This window comes from Primulina eburnea, chromosome 18 (assembly GCF_022965805.1).
Source record: "Primulina eburnea isolate SZY01 chromosome 18, ASM2296580v1, whole genome shotgun sequence".
NCBI classification, from domain to species: domain Eukaryota; kingdom Viridiplantae; phylum Streptophyta; class Magnoliopsida; order Lamiales; family Gesneriaceae; genus Primulina; species Primulina eburnea.
In genome coordinates, this window is record NC_133118.1 from 2,782,225 (window position 1) to 2,800,636 (window position 18,412).

General features: G+C 34.8%; 2 protein-coding genes across 3 annotated transcripts; one reads left to right on the plus strand and one right to left on the minus strand.

The window, feature by feature from the left end:
- Window positions 1–1,526: 1,526 nt before the first annotated feature.
- LOC140819606 (uncharacterized) lies at window positions 1,527–2,663 on the plus strand. 2 transcript variants are annotated; one of them, XM_073179769.1, is made up of 2 exons: window positions 1,527–1,961; window positions 2,115–2,663. In XM_073179769.1, exons 1-2 carry the CDS (start codon window positions 1,536–1,538, stop codon window positions 2,412–2,414), a joined length of 726 nt encoding a protein of 241 aa, XP_073035870.1. In that variant the 5' UTR covers window positions 1,527–1,535; the 3' UTR covers window positions 2,415–2,663. The 2 variants fall into 2 exon arrangements, with proteins under 2 accessions (XP_073035870.1, XP_073035868.1); XM_073179767.1 differs by having other exon boundaries at window positions 1,527–2,663.
- Window positions 2,664–12,019: 9,356 nt separating this feature from the next.
- LOC140819773 (SKP1-interacting partner 15) lies at window positions 12,020–13,495 on the minus strand. The gene has a single exon (XM_073179971.1). The coding sequence runs from the start codon at window positions 13,476–13,478 to the stop codon at window positions 12,195–12,197; it is 1,284 nt and encodes a 427-aa protein (XP_073036072.1). The 5' UTR covers window positions 13,479–13,495; the 3' UTR covers window positions 12,020–12,194.
- Between the last annotated feature and the right edge of the window lie 4,917 nt (window positions 13,496–18,412).

An 18,412-nucleotide genomic window follows, 5' to 3' on the forward strand; every position in this document is an offset into this window, starting at 1 on the left:
AGTTTTGCCACTTTGCATGTTTTTTTTTTCTTTCTTTCATATTGTTCCAACAATTATAATTTTGATTCACTAATTTAACCTTTTCCAACTTTAGTCACTTCTCAAAAAGATTACTAATGTGATGTCAGAAAACTATGACGTGACATGAAAAATTATTGACGTGGAATTATTTTCGATTCCACTTTTTTTTAAATATTTGAATTAGTTAAAAAAAACACTAATATGCCAAAATTTGAACTTATTATACATAATTTGAGTCGTATACTTTCAAAATTGGAAAACTTACATTTTTTGTCTTGTAATTCACACGTTTTTCATTTTTGTGATGTTATCGGTCAATTCATAATTTTTTAGTCTACTAATTTTCAACTTTTTTTTTATTTTAGTCATTGTCACTTGAATTGCGTTGGCTGAATATTGCTGACATGTCCAATTTCATGTCAACACGATTCAAGTGAAAATGACTAATTTTTTTTAAAAATAAAGTAACATATATTATTTAAATAATAAAATAAAAATACCGCAACATTTTGGTAAAATCGATATACTGATTATACACACTGAAAATTTTTATATCGTAATTTCCAGTATGGTATGGTATGATATACCACCTATACACATAATCAATCTTTATTAGTGAAATTTTGATTCAACCTTTCACCAAAGTTTGGTTGTTTAATTAGATATGATAGATTAATTAATCATTAGGTAATATAAATTATTTTTTTACAGCTAACTTCATGATCAATAATTAAGTCCATTAGGTCAAAAAGTAGATTTTGTGAATCAAGATTCTATGCAAAGCCATTTGGAAACTTTAACATATAAAATTTTATTTCTCACTGTTAGGACCAATGGAATCTGGATATCTCCACACTGATATGATATTGTCTACTTTGGGTTTTAACCCTCATGGTTTTGCTTTTGGAACCACCCAAAAGACCTCATACCAATGGAGATATCATTCCATCTTTATTAACACACGATCTTTCTCTAGATCTTCCAATGTGGGACTTTGGTTGCATCCCAACACCCACGTATCTTTATTTGATCTGTTGCTTATTTAAATTTTCATATCAATAATTTTTAGAAAGCAATTAATAATCATCAATTATTGTCGATCAAGTGCACGTACACTGTGTGTGTCACACACGTACGTTTGGTAATTTTAATGGTGATATCAAAATAAATAGGCAAAAACTTCTATGAGACGATCTCACGGGTCTTGTGATACATGTCTCTTATTTATGTCATCCATGAAAAAGTATTACTTTTTATGTTAAGAGTTTTACTTTTTATTGTGAATATCGGTAAGGTTGACCCATTTCATATATTCATATATATTATAATAATAATAATAATAAAAATAAAGCAAACAACAGGCAATAATTGAAAATCAACCAATCAATTATTAAAAAAAAAGTTACTTTTTTTTTTCAAAAAAAAATTTACTTGGGTAAAAATGAATTTACGTAGGTAAAAATCAAATCTTTATATAGACATTAGGGGATTCAATGAAACACAAGACCCCAAAGATGGGAACAAGAACTAAGGGTTCTACAATGTCTTCATTCATTGCCATTATGGCAGTAATGACCCTTTCTCTCCCTTTGGAAACCAATGCAAATTACTACCACTACTCGTCGCCTCCTCCGCCTCCGTCGCCGCCACCTCCCGAGAAACCCTATCTCTACAATTCCCCACCTCCACCACCCCCTCCTCCAAAGAAACATTACATACACAAGTCTCCACCACTACATCCACCAAAGAATCCTTACGTCCACAAATCTCCGCCACCACCACCTCCCAAGGAGCCACACAAACACAAAGCTCCTCCACCACCACCACCACCTCCTCACAAGAGGCATTATTTCTACAAGTCTCCGCCGCCGCCGCCGAAAAAACATCATGTCTACAAGTCTCCGCCACATCCTCCAAAAGAGGCGCCATATATACACAAGGTTCCACCACCGCCGCCACCGAAAAAACATTATGTATATAAGTTTCCACCACCTCCTCCAAAAGAGGCGCCATATATATACAAGTCTCCTCCACCGCCGCCACCGAAAAAACATTATGTATATAAGTTTCCACCACATCCTCCTATATACAAGTCTCCTCCACCGCCACATAAAAAACCTCATGTGCACAAGCCACCACATAAAATTCCTTGTGAGCACAAATCTCCACCACCTCCCACCAATCCATATATACACAAATCGTCTCCTCCACCTCCCATAAAGCCGTATGTACACAAACCGCCTCCTCCTCCACCGTCGCCAGTATACATATACAAGTCTCCACCTACACCGCATCCCACAAAGCCATATGTACACAAATCGCCGCCTCCGTCGCCACACCCAACATACAAATATAATTCTCCGCCTCCGCCTCCTCCTCCTCACCACAACTAAGTATGCAATTTAAACTCCACGTATGAAGTAAGATTTTCATGCAGGAAAAAGGAGATTTAAAATATATATATATATATATATATATATATATATATGTGAAAACAATAAGAAATAAATCAATGAGACGTCAAGCAAGTCAATCTATCGAGTTCTATATTATGTTTTCAGCTTTGTGTTATTTCTATATCTTAAAATAATGTTTCCAAAGCATTAATTATGTATTTTCTATGATGTTTAATTAATGAAATTAATATCAAAATTTTCCCCATATTTCGATTGCATGCATTTACGTAAATACAAAACATTATATTATTTCCATTATTATCGACGATTAAATCTTAATTGGATATGCTAAAAAGAAATTTCATACTTGGATATCAATTTTTGTAAGGCCCGAGAAATTAATCCGGTTAATCTGAAAAGATTTGAAAATGATTATTATAGTCATGGATGATAATTGTTATGATTATAAACGGAACGGATCAGATCTCGAGAGCCGAAAGAAGAAATCACATTATGTGTGAAGAATAGGATTGGCGCACATGCGCGACATGTATCGGCGCACATGCGCGAAAATTACAGAAGCATCGGCGCACATGCGCGAGATAAAGCGCGCATATGCGCGACCCATCCAGAATGATCGGCGCATATGCGCGACATAAATGGCGCACATGCGCGGGCTGGACAGAATGATTGGCGCATATGCACGACGAATATGGCGCATATGCGCGAGAAGACTAAGGCTAGTTTTTATAACTGGCGCATATGCGCGACTTTGTTCGCGCATATGCGCGAAACGTGCAGAACATGCACAACGCCACTTGCCCTTGTATCATGCAACATATATATATATATATATATATATATATATATATATATACACACAACCGATTTCTTCTTCAGAAAGAAGGAAGAGAAAGAAAAAGAAAAAGGAAACCGAGGGAAGATTTGGAAATTGAGAACGATTCGTTCGTCTGATTTTGAATCCGACTTCGGTATCGTGTTTCTAACAACGATAGCTACAATTGGACGTAAGTTTTGTTACGTTTAGACAAGATTTTAATTTATGATATTGTCAGAATTGAATATGATTCAGATATGGTGTTTCTGCTACCGTAGACATTATAGAATTGAAGTCAGATTAAAGAACAGACCGTTTCTGTAATTGTTATGATTTGTGAAAGATATTAACTGAGATTCTATATCAGAATTGTGTTAGTATTCAGATTATGAGTTATATTGACACCGATTATGAGTTCCAGTATTATAGCTGTGATGTTTAGACTGACGGAGTTATCGAGACAGTATCGTTATGCCGTTGAAACACCAGTTAAATTAGATTGCTCAGATTCAAATTTGATTTCGATTGTATTACAATATCGTTGATATAAATCAGATTGTATTTTGTTCAGATATTGATCAGATTATGTACTGAGTTGAGTATTGATCAGAACAGATTGTGAATTGAGTTATTCACTGATACTATGTATTCGATATTGTCTTGTCAGATTGGATATGGACAGATTTGAAAACAGGTCATCGTCTTCGTCAGACAGGGAAGACAAAGGTATAATTCATGTGATATTCGGGAAGACATAACTCAAATCAGATCTCATTTGAGTTTCCCAATAAAATCACATACTAGATTAATGTTTATGTTTTGATATGATTATGCTTTGTTTATAGATTTATATGCATTGCATTTCATATAGGAGAGTCTTGACAGACAGTCATACCTCTAGACGTTCGGTGTATTGTTACATAGGAGCAGACACCCTCCGACTGTAGATTATTCGATACAGATATGACCGAAGTCTAGGAATAAGACGTACGTTACCCCGATTGGGAAAGTAGGTAGCAGACAGTGACGTCTTATTCACACCGGGATCCCTAGAGTCAGCATGGAGTCGAGTCTAGACATGATTTGACTAGAACTGCATGTGTTTATGAATGTGGTTTCATAGACTATGAAACCCATGTTTATTGCTTTCAGTTATGATAGCATGTTATATGATTTGATTTAAATTGCATGTTTATCTGAATTGAATTGCATGCTTATTTTGATTTGATTTCATAGATTATGAAATCTATTATCTTTGAATATGTTTATGATAGCATGTTTTACGATTTAGATTGTTTCTATACATGCTTACCATGTTTTATACTGGGATTTATTTTCACCGGAGTTATTCGGCTGTTGTCTTGTTTTGTATGTGTGCATGACAACAGGTGGGGCTGGATCGGGGTCAAGAGGATGAGGAGAGAAGAAGAGTTAGCGTGGTGATTCCGGACTTACTGTAGATTTGGTTTATTACTTGAACTTAGTAACCGAACCTTAGACTTAGATTGTACAGTATTGTACTTTTATACTGGAATGTATTTTATACTGAGATGTATATTATTTAGATTCCATTACCTTCCGCATTTACATTTTAAAAAGAAAAATTTTTAGACCCTGTTTATCAGAACTGATAATTAAATCCCAACGATGATTAAGAAGATGATTAGCGTCCGAGTCCCCACAATTTTCGACTAATTTGTCATATATAACATAAACGCATGGATGGAACCAGAAAGATTAGCGTGAGGGGACGGGAACGAATATTTCAAATATATAATTATAAAAAAAAAATATGGTTGGAATTTTTTTATTAAAAATATCTAAAAATTTAAATTAAATGAAAAATACATGTAAGTAATATATTGCTAAATAAAAGAAATATGAAAAATGTATAAGCATTCAATGCAACATATTAACAAACAAAATTCGCTTTTGATATATCAAATCAAAATATATGACATAATTCATGCATTGATAAAAATAATTAATTTCAACTAAGGAAATATTAATAAAATATAAATATTAATAACAATAAAAAAATTAATATATAAAAATATATAATTTTTACAATTACATCTTTCAATCTAATAATAATCAACCTATTAAAAATTTATTATTAATAGTAATATTAACAAAAAATAATTTTACATTGAGTAATAAAAAACATAGGCTCTGTTAAGACAAGTTCTTATAATTTCTTTTTACAAGTGTTTTTTACAAAATATTTTAAAATTTGTTTTAATAATAAATATTTATTTGGATAACTATTTTATAAAAAAATCTAGAGTTGAAAAGACGTTTGGACAAATATTTAAAAACCAATTTTATAATTAAAAAAATAAGAAGATGTTTGGACAATTATTCTATAACAACTTTTTAATTCTAGTTTAACCTGCGTTTTTTATTCAAAAAATACATCTCAATTGTTATTTGAAAACTATACTTAGAGAACGATTTAAAAAAAAAAATCAGTTGGGATCGATATGGAGTTTAGAGAGGGGTGAATAAACTTTTTCTTTGACGGTCGTTTTTGCAAAAGGGTGCTAGAATCCTGTTAGAGATTATAACAAATCTTGTTCAAGTGTATAACCAGTAGACCACAATATAGTGCGGAAACGATATGATGGTTCAAGGGTGTATAATGATAAAACAGTAAGCAGCAGTAGACAATGGTTATTTATGGAAGTTCGAAGATGAAATCTTCTACGTCTCTCATTCTTCTGTTTCCAGAAGGTATCACTAAAAGACTTTGATTTTATAGCACAACACTTGTACACACCCACTTTAGCAGGACTTATCCTTTGCCTACTGAAATTCTTAGTTTCTCAACAATAAAACCGATACAACAAGGTTCTGGAAAAGACTCTTTTCCAGTTTACAAACTCTTCTAAATATGTAATAACGAGATAATGATTGTAGAGAGAGTAAGAAACAGTCCACAATAATATCTCAAAAGATCAAATAACTATTATGAAACGTGTGCTGCTTTTCTGTATATTGAGCTTGAAGATGATAAGAAAATCTGAGTTCTCAAATCAACTTTCGTATGTTAGAGAATAAGCTCGTAGTTTTGGTAACCTATGAACGTCGTTGATCTCGTGTATTTATAGGCGTCTTGAATCCAACATCTATAAACAAAAACGACTTTTTTGACTTCTGATAAAATCAGCTTTATTGCATAAAAGAGTTCTTGCAAAAAAGCTTCAAAACAATCAGTCTTGTTTTATACCAAAATAGGTAAGGCGTTTTAAATGACTTTGTTCAACATTAATGATGTCTTTAATACTCGTACTTGGTAAAGTAACAATAACATTTAATATAAGATCGATTGGTTCTGATTAAGTAAAAGTCACGTTCTGCTTCTGTTTCTCTAAGCGGATCGAGTACTGCTTTCGTAAAAGCGATAAGGGAACTACTGGTTTTAAAATAACTACTGTTTTATACTATCTTCTGGTTTTATTCATGTGATCTACTGGTTTTGACTATCATCACCACAATTATATTAAGTTTATCAAAATCACAAAAAATTTTCCAAACACATGCTTTAAGTTTTTTAATTATAAAACATAAAACTTATTTTTCAAATATTTTTCCAAATGGATCTTGTTTATGTTATTTTGTAATTTTATGTCTTGGTGAAATAAACAGTATCGAGCTGTTTTGAAGTCCATGTGTTATTTTATTGTATTTACATGTTTCGAGCTGGATGTCCTGAACTGAAGCTGGATCCCTTTATTTCGAGATTCTAGCTGGAATGCCTTCCAGGCTGTTGGGGATCGATATAGAGTTTAGAGGGGTGAATAAACTCTTTCCTTTGTTGGTTGATTTTGCAAAGGTTGCTAGAATCCTGTGAGAGATTATAGCTTATCTTGTTCAAGAGCTAGTCCAGCATATCACAATAAAAAGTGTAAACGATCCGATGGAGTACGGTGAAATACAATAAAACAGTAACCATAGACAATGGTTGTTTATGGAAGTTCGAAGATGAAATCTTCTACGTCTCATCTTCTTCTGTTTCCAGAAGGTATCACATAAAGACTTTGGTTTTTACAGTACAATACTTGTACACACCCACTTCAGCATGACTTATCATTTGCCTATTGAAACTCTTAGTTTCTCAACACAATAAGACAAATACGACAAAGTTCTGGAAAAGACTCTTTCCATATCACAAACTCTTCTCAAAGATATAGTAATGTGAATATGATTGTAGAGAGAGTAAGAAACAGCTAGCACAATATGATCTCAAAAGATCAGATAACTATTCTTTTCTGTATATTGAGCTTGAAGATGATAAGTAGTTCTAAGTACTCAAAACGACGTTCGTATATGCGAGAATGTGATTGTTGTTTGGTAAACTATAAATGTCGTTGATCTTGTGTATTTATATAAGTCTTGAATCCAACGTCTATAAACAAAACAGCTTCTTTGACTTCTGATATAATCAACTTTATTGCCGAAAAAGGTTCCTGCAAAAAGCTCCAAAACAATCAATCTTGTTTCATACCACATTTGGTAAAATGTATTAAATGACTTTATTCAGCATTAATGATGCATTTAATACTCGTACTTGGTAAAGTAACGGTAACATTTAATATATGATCGATAAGTTCTGATTTAGCAAAAGTCAAGTTCTGCTTCTGTTTATCTAAGCTGATAAGTACTTGAAGAGTACTGCTTTGTTAAGTTGATACGAGATCTTCTGCTTTTATACTATCTTCTGGTTTTACTAACGTGATCTACTGGTTTTGACTATCATCATCACAATTAAATTAAGTCTATTACAGACACTTTAAAGTCGAGCTTTAAAACTATTATAAGGATCGAGCTTCTCTCAAGATTCAAGATAAGATGTTCAAGCTGCATATTGGTCTACAACTGGTATGCTTCCAGCACAATTCACCTTTTTTCACCTACTTGTTAGACTTGTAGAAGATCATTTGAACAATCATGTATAATAGGCGATGTCTCTCAATGATTCAAGAATGTCTTCAAGTAAGACAAAGATACACTCTAGTGTTTCTTTCTCATGAATCATATTTATTAATAGACGTTAATTAGCATATTTGAATAGATATCAAAGAACAATTATTGCGGCGTACTATGAAGAGAAATTATAAAATAAGATATATCTCTTGTGTCGGTTAAAGCAAAAGTTGAACGTTAAAGGAGATATGAATGTTGGAAGATTTCTACTATATAACGTGTGTTAGAATCGAAAAAGATTATAGAAAGAGGTGTATAAAGGCTTTCAAAATATTTGAGAATATCTAGCTGGCTTTAACAATTTTCAGGCTGTTAAAATCTTTTCTAAACATCTAGATTTTGTTGCACCACTAATTTTAAGTAAGTATAGAAACGGTCCGACTAGACTAATGATATCTAGCCCTTGTGTGAATTTTTGCTTAACACAAGGGCTAGGTATGCAAGCAAACAAGATAAAGTGCGTAAGTAAAAGAGACAGATTATGGATGTTCGGAGATGAATACTCTTACGTCATCCTTTCTTTGACTTACGAATAAATCCATTAAAATATTTTTGTTTTTCAGTACTTTGTAACTACTCACTTTGACTAGGAGTTATCACAGTCTAAATAGAAACTCTTAGTGATCATTTAACAACTTTTGGTTGTTTAAGAACTCTTGGTTCATCAGACACGATAACTTCCAACAGTTAGCTTTGAATTGGTAGAATTGATTATGGTAACACAGATTGATCCTTGAAGATCTGATATTAGCCAATAGACATGTGCTAAGTAAGCAGCAAACAATTTTATATCTGAAAGAATAAGTTTTCTTGAGATCTCGTTTCTTTGTAGATTAAAAGCTTGAATCTTGTTAATTGAATCGGTGTTGTCTGCTTTCTGACTCTGCATATGTATACTTGAAAATCTCCAATGTTTGGAAAAAAATTTAACGATCATCTGTACTAACTCCTGACAAATTAATATTTCATCTCTTTTATTTGTATACTTAATTAATCTTCATTTAATTTTTTTCCCTTTTACGAATTCAACTCTTAGCTTCTGAAAAGTTGATTGATATTTAAGACATTTTCGAAAACATTCTCTTAATTAGGAGTTGTTAGGATACTATGATTGTTACTTTATTTGATAGTCATTGAACAACTTGACCTGATGTATCCACCTTGATATGTTAATGTCTAATATGTTAGATTTGAATGGTCAGACTCTGAGCATATCTTTGATACAACGATCCTACTTGAAACAAATACAATTGATGATCTTCTGATGATATCTGTAGCTTGAGACGATGACAAAACCAAGACGCAAGACTAAATAAACAGGTTATATATAAACAGATAAACAAAATAAGGCTCGATATGTAAGCCCTATTACACTTGCAGAAAAATGAAAATCATTTGCGAGGAATCAAATCGCCAACACTTCCTGCTCCTCTCTTTCTTCTAGCCTCTTCCATTTGTCTTCTTCTTTCATCAATTTTCTTAGATTCTTCATATTTATCTCTCTTAACCTTCGCTTTTGCTCTTCAATTTTCTTGTAATCTTTTTTTTTTGCGGCATCACCACGTTGCATGTACTCCAACATTTCTTGCAAATGGCTGCCAAGGGTTGTCTGAAGATGATCAATTTATGCATCTATGTTATTCCTAACTTGATTAATATTTACTGACAGTTCTTTCATGTTAGTGGCTTGATTTCGGTTTGTTTCACCCCGTCCGTGCAAGCACTGCCTGCACGGGCAATGAACGGCCCGGATCACTCCACATGAGTGATCCGGTCCCATCTCCCTGTAAAAAAAAAAAAAATTGACTCGAAAAAATCCGAGCCGTTGGATCGACCCCTGCGAGCACTGCCCGTAGGGGTAGGTCGACCAAACCCTTGATTTCTTATATTTCTGAGTTCTGCACTGAATTTTAGAAGATGTTAGCCCAAGAAGCTTATATCCTTTAAAGCACGACTCTTGAAGTTGTCAAAAGCCAGAGTATGAGCAAAATTTTTTGATCAGTTACGTCGTCTTCATCCTCGGGCTCAGAAAGTTGAAATTCATGAGAAGTAGAATTAATATTAATAATAGTCATGAATTAATATTAATAATAAAAAAATTTAATTTAAAATTTACAATAAATAAAAAAATTACCATTTAATAATAACAATAATCTTGGTAAAACAACGATAATAATAAATTAAATTGATAAATAAATAATTCAACAATAATAATAATAATATTAATATTAAATTATAGATAAATAAATATATATATATTTATATATATATAATAAAAATAAATAATGATGAAATATATATATTAATATCTCTTTTCTTCAGAGGTTGCAAAGACTTCATTTATCTTATAAGCGAAATATTCCTCACCTTATTTATTGAAATTTTGGGTATGATATCACAAGACAATTTATAAACCAAGCATGTTTTAAAACGAGGTTTTCTCAACGCTACCTGGGGTGGAAGAAACATAGCCATCATATTTCTAGAACAAGAAACATGTCCCTCCGGACAATACGAGGAACGCACATGATCCAATGGTTTCGAGGGGTAGACAGAGAAGAACTCCAGGAGTGCAAATGCACATCGAATTCGATCGAATGGACTGAGTCAGATATTTTTGCCAGCACAAGATTTTATTGATAAAAAACCAACTACAGGACATAAGGCCATAAGCACGCTGCAAAGACGAGAGAAACCTTCCCAATGTCTTAACAATGTACACAAAACTCTTGCCATGCAATTAAAAAAAGCTTGAAGATTCTTGAGATCGATATATTTCATGACGACGACATGCATCTAATGAAAAACCATACTCTGCTGCCGAAGACTTGAAAGCTTAATGCTACCGCGTTCTCATAAACGCGCATCAATACACATAAAAGTTGTTGGAATTCAATCCGAATCAACATGGAATCAACTTCTAATTCGATGGATTACTGCTGGCGTAATCTACAAATGCACATGATTTAGACCAATAGAGAGATCTCTTCATTCTACATGAAAATCAACAAGCAATGGGATGATTACTTTCAAGTAGACACTAGGTTTTCCTAACTGATCCAAATCAAAATTTGTTCCAATCATGTAAAAAATCTCAACTATCCACGAAGAATCCAACTCCATATAAACATGAACGCAATCTAGGTCATGGGGCGAGAAAAACAACGGTAATTTTAACACATTGATAGTTCAACAGCACCATTTCCCTTCAATCTTCCGAGGAAAATTTCGACATGAAAGCACTCTCCAACAAGAGTGTCGATTTTACAAAAGATTCTAATTGAGCACACACAAAAGTACTTCCTTGATGTCAATTGGATAAGTACAGAAAGAAATGTACTAGGACTCGTCCATTGAATTTTGAATTTCCTCCGGAAGTTGTGAAAGAAGATGAGGAAGAATAGAGATATTGTGGGTTGTACCACTTGAAAACCTCAAGTAGGTTTTCGTATACACACTTCACCGACTTAGAAGGATAATCTACACACACAGCACGATACCAACATGTGCAGAAACTATAACCACGAAGTCGAAAGGGTAAAATGAAATAGAACAAACCAAACTGTGCTTATTCTACCAAGAAATAATCATTTGCATTTCCGTGTCGAGATGATAACATTATATTTCTTATCAGCAACAGATAGATTTATAAATATACAGGCTGCAACCTTTTTTCAGTCCCCGTATGCATTATCGACTAAATTAAGAAGCAAATGAACATCAAAAGAAAACACAAAGTAAATAATATCAACAAACAAGCAATCTATACACAGCAACATACTGTAAAATCTGAATAAGTTCAGGTTCATTATATATGTAGATCATACAACATGTTCAACTTAAACAAAACAATGCCAATATTCAGCAATCATATGAAACCAATATCCCAACAGCATTGATTTTCAAACAAAAACAATAACATGAATTACAAATAACTTACACTCCTCCCTCCCTCACGGCGCAGCTTCGAGCCTCGCCTCGAACACGAATCCACGGCAAAGCCCGTCTCCACCGACAGGAACGCCTTCAGCCCACCTCCACTCCGCCTTTCCATCCGCATTCTCTTCCCACAGAGCCAATCTACCAACCCTTTTCGCCGAGAAACAAATCTTATCACCCCCACCAAACACTTTAAACTTACTACTTTTCAAGAAACACCTGTACATTTCCACTGGCATTCGGCCAGCCTCCTCCCACTCGAGGCTCTCCAAGTCCAACCTCAATATCAAGATAGTCGAACACGCGCTCTGCAGCACGTAGGAGCTCTTCAATCCCCCAACCATGTACAGTTTCTTCTCATTTCCAGCTTTCACCAGCCGGGGCCGTCTCAAAATGTCAAAAATATCCCCCCACTCGCGCTTTTCCATCCGAATCCAATGCTGGATTTTGTCTGCACTCCCAATCTCAGTCTTGAACATAGCCCATTGGGACCTCCAAGGCGAGCCTAGATCACACAACACAAGCATAAAATTTGATACTAAAACCGGGCTTCGCGGCTTCGACGGCAGATTAGAGGAAAATTTGAGCCAGTTATTCGACACACAGGAGCCTAAATTGTCACATTTCAGACTCCGATTCTCCGAATAGTACAGAACCGCAAGCTCCGTGAGGACTAGGACTACACTGAGCGAGCCGGCTAGCACAGATCCATGGCGGGACCAAGCGGATCCAAGCTGAGGAAGGATCCTGTACTGGCTAGTCAAAGGGTTGCAGACCACAAGGGCTTTCTGTGAACTCTGCGCGAGGGTGGTGCAGGAACCCTGCGACGTGGGTTGCGAACCCCAGAGGTAGAGGAGGCCATGGGAGGAGGTAATGGGGTGCAGGGAGGAGAAGGGGAGGAAAGAGAGGGAGAATCTGAGCCACTGGTTGGACGAAGGGTCGAAGGCGTGAAGGGTCGGATGAGGGGACACGTGGCGGTTGGAGGGTTTGAGGGCGAGGAGGAAGAGCGGGATGGTTTGGGCGCGGAGGAGGTGGAGGAACGCCGGGGAGGAGAGGGCGGAGTGGAGGGCTTTGCAGACGCACTTGGCGGCGGAGATTTGGCGGAGGGGCAGGTGGGCGAAGATCTGGTGGATAGTTTCTTGAGGGAGGAGGTTGAAGGGGGAGAAATCCATGGCGGAGCAGTGGGCGGTAACTCGTCGGATGAGGAGACAGCGGTGGTGTAGGGGGATAATGGGAGGAGATTGGGTTGACTGGTTTTGTCTTGGTGCCGACAGAGATTGTGAACGACACCGTTTCATGCGGGTTTTGTCGGGTCGAAATGGTCATTCCAATATTTTTACCATTTCAATTAAAATCATATATTTTTCTTTTTCACTGATATATATCATTTTCGACTACAAAACAGATTACATAGAGGATATTAAATCTAGCAAGTTATGATTCATTAGTCGTATTTCTTGCATTTCATTCTTATATTATGGTAAGAAATTACGATACTTTTAATATACCAAACTTGACCTATGTAAACTCTTTGTTTTTGGGTCTAGTGCAGACAGCAGCCTACATTAGCTCTGTCATTGTTTTGGAACACGACGGTTGTCATATCCCGTGAGCATCGTGTGCTAGGTAAATTCGTCTTAAGGACAAATAGTTATCTCTTTCATCGACTTTGAATTTGATAACATATATTTTGAATCATGTTATCTTCATGTTGCAGATCCCCTGAAAGATGTTTTGGAGAAATTCATACCAACAATCTTAATATGAAGGCTTTTATCTTTTTTAATTTGCAATTTGAAGATATGTCGACTCTGAACATGTACAGCTTCAAATTATTCAATGTAGCGAAGACTTGTGAATTTCCAAATTTCGAATATCATGTTTTGAAATTTTAAATTATTATTTTTGTTATAGTACTTAAATTTGAAGTTCTTTCAAATTGATTTGATTGAAAAACTATGAATATTTTGATTTTTCTAGTAAGATCCAAGGATTGTAAGTTATAAATAATCAGGATTATGCCAAACGCATGAATCTAAGAAATTCTATTCAAGTATTATTGATACAAGAATTCAATCTTTTGTGGGTTGATTTGAGAAAATATTGAGACTGTAAGGACCTTGTATCGTATTATCGTAAATCTTATGTTGATTATCGATAATTCATGGAATTATTATGCTATTAAGTGTATTAAGTATATAATTGATAATGAAAGTGAGAAAATAGGGGGTGATAATGAAATATTGTACATTAGAAATTGATTTGTGTTTGAAAAGTATGCTGAACCGCAATGAAAAAGTGACATATGTTACAGTTTTTAGCATAATTATATGAGTATTAGTTCAAATGAAATGAAACAAATTTCATTAGAAAGTTAAAACATAGTACTAAAACTTTCATGTTTTGATTTTTGTCCAAATCCATTAGGAAATAGGAGAGAAATCATCCCGAAGTGTATCGTGTCTTTTGCAGTTCTTGCACTGACACAGTTTGAGAGAATTAACATACCTCTCGCGTTCGATATCGTAATTGAGTGAAGTTTGTGGCAAATGAAAGCTACGACATATATCGACAATGTTTATATTGACCACTTTTTCTAATTCGAAATTAAAATATAGTTTTGGACATAACAAGTCACCCTAGGCATGCTAGGGTGCCCATATTTTTGCTCGAAGACAATGTTCTTGCGCGTCCTAGCGCGTGACCAAGCAAAAATGTGTTTCGGCAGTACTAGGCACGCTAGGGCGCCCATATTTGACTGTCCCAGTGTGAAAACCTCTGTTGCACAATAATTAAGTTGATAAGAATGAATGTCTTCTTAATTTCCTTTCAATTCAAACGAGAGACAATCGAGAGAAATCGAATTATACCGTCCGAATCTACCTCGAAATGTTGTTCAAACTTGAAACAAATTATACATTCGGAATCCTCGAGAGCTTTCTTTTGAGGTAAGATTATTTTGGTTTCAGCAGATTTAATTATTGAAATGTTGGAATAGCATATATTTGAATTCGAGATCCATATATGTGGTAGAATAATCGACAAGAAACTCATATTCAAAGTCGGAGTTGAATTATGTTATGATTTTAATTTGATATGAATTTTCAAAGTTTCAAAAGATAATTGAAACTTGAAAACATTGATTTGAATGAGGAGATTGATTGAAATGAATATGTTATTGATGTGGATAGAGTTTCTATTCTGAAATCTTAAAGCTACTTTGACTGGAGACGAAGAGTTAAGGTATATTGCGACCGAGTAACATACGACATGTATCTGTATCATATGATATATGTTTGATTGATTTGACTAAGAATATGTGTTTATATGTCTTATTTGTTGAGTTGATGTAGCATATATGACATACATGTTGAGCTATGATCCTTTGATACATGTTTATGATTAGATTTGATTCTGAGGTTTGTAAGCACATTGCTATATTTGGCATTATGTGGCTCTTAAAAACATAGTCATTGTGACCCTTATGATTGATTGATTGAGATTTAGGATTTGATAGCGCTTTGCCGGCGCTATCATACGATTATCCCTTATACTTGATTGAGGCCAGTGTGCCAACTCGAGTATTGATTTGACAGCGATTCGATTGATTCTGATGCATGCTTCGTGGATGGGCATTTGAACTGATATCCCCACGGCATACATGCATTGTATATCATATATCATTGTTTAGACACATGTAGTATATGTTATGGTTGTTTCATACGGAGCTTTGCTAACCCCAGAGAAAGCTGTTGTTGTCTTTGTATGTGGATAATCACAGGTACTCCAGGATATCAGGAGACATAAGAGGGTACTTCTGGAGGAAGTCACAGTTGAGCTAAGGTTTTATGTTTTGTTCCTAGTGTATATATGTATCTATATGTCGGGGCATGTCCCGAGATATGAGCATGTTTGTATGTAGTTGATCTGGGTTATGTGTGGGCTTATTTTATATTGTGATGTGTTTAGACGAGACTATATGATATACTATTTTTAGTATTATAATTATAGTTAACACAATTTGGGCTCATTGTAAAGAAAATTTTAACTCATTTTCTTCTTTAATTAATTAACTCTAATCAAATTGCATTATAGTAACGATTAGGAGTTAAGGACCCCACAGAAACTAAAAGAAACAGAAAATAGAAATGAGACTTGATATAGTGGTTCTTGGAATATGGGTCGAAAAAGATAATAAACTATGTCTAAATCTTTTTTAGAAAAATCGGATATGCTTTGAAGCATAATGATCTCAAAAACTATGAAAATTTTATTGAATGGAATATGACACATGAGTTTTTTGCATTCATTGGAAAGTTATATGACTCCTCAAATAGGATAAAAGAATATTTCATCATATTATCAAAGATGAAACCACAAAAGAATAATGATGATATTTATTTTTAATTTTCAAAACGTCATAAACTCATATAAATATCTCGAAGTGTGGGCGTACTTTATTTAAAGTAGAAATACCATATGACACGAAATCAAAAGAATGATTATAAGTCTGGACGTTTACGTCGAGGACAAAATACCATACTGAACTTGATATTTAGTCGTGTTATCACTTTTGATTGAGTGAAATCTGTTAGAGTAGGTGCACGTCGAGCCAAGTGTTGGCCGACTGTTCACAATGAAACTCTTTGTATAAACGATCTTTATTTTAATAATATTTCAATTTATTAATTTGGCGCATCTTTATCTTTATACCCATGCTTGTTGCATAGATAAAGTCCTTGAATATACAAATAGTAGAAAGAATATGAGATGCTCATATGATGAGTATCATGAAACTCATATTTGGAATACTGTATATTCTAAACCGTTCCTAGTCGATTCAGCCGCCACTAAGAAGGATAAAGGCCGCTCGAGTTAGAGACTAGTATCTGCGATGTGAGTACCATGTTTCATTGGTAGGGGACATTGTGATGTCCGAGCATGCAGATAGGTGCTCCTGGTAGAGTGCACTGAACAACCCTCTAGAAAGGACTTTCCAAGTGGTTCTCACTTATCGAGTGGAAAAGTCCTAGTTTATGGTTGTACACCATTAGTCCTTATGACCCGGGACAACGTTGAGACTCTATATGCTAGCGTTTCACTTTGACTTGTTTACCGACTCTTATGGGGTCATCAGGTGGCAAGGTTGGGTGTTACGGCGAAACATATAGGAGTCGATGCATTGTAGCCGGGGATTCACCGCTTACCTACGGGTATGGATATCCTATGTGTTTTTCATGTATGTGTGGGTTGAAATCTCTGATCAGAGTATGGTGGTAATTATGAAAGGGGTTTCATAGATTACACCATCGATGCAACCACAACATGACACATAGTATCGATTCATTGACAACTCTCGATAGACCAATAGTTGTCGAATCGGTCGGGATATATGAGTTGAAGGGACCGTACTGTACGCTAACCATAATTGAATGGTTCTTGCAGGCACTATCATGTGATACCTAGGGAATCACGTAAGCGATGCTGCTAGGCGTTTAACGTGATTGGTTGGGTACTATCAGACTTGAGTTCTGACGTTCTTACTATCAAGGAGTTGATAAGTAAGAATGGAGCACTTGGGGTATGCTCGAATAAGGACATGTTTAGTCCGAATCACATTGAGATGTGAACCCACGGCTAGTTGTATCAATGAACCATTGAGGGCCACACAAGTACTAGCTTTGTAAATCCCGATGAGAAGTAAAATAGTTCAATATGTTGAACGGCTTATAAATGTGTTTATAAGCGTAAAGAAAAATATAAGTGTGACTTCTATGAGAGAAATATAAATTTTAATTTATGGAAGTGTTCCTAGATTAAAATTTGGCCAATTGGATAATGTATGTGAAAATTGTGATTTTCACAAACATTATTATGGACTTAATTAAATTAATTCAAGTGTTGAATTAATTAAACACTAGTGGACCTAGTAGAGTCCAAATAATTAAATTAATTCAAGTGTTGGATTAATTAAATATCATTGGGCCTTGTAGAGCCCAATTGGAAATAATTATTTGACTAGTGGGCTTGAGTAAAATCAAATAAAGTCTAATTGGGCTCAAAATGTTTGAGACAATTAAAAGTCCATGGGCCTTGTAATAGTTACAAGCCCACATGCAAAATATACTAGGGTTTGCATGCTTGGGAGACCAAGGGGTGGAGAATACTTTTGAATAAAAAATTGCATGGCATGCAACTTTTGGCTTTTGCTTTTTGCAACACCAAGACAAGA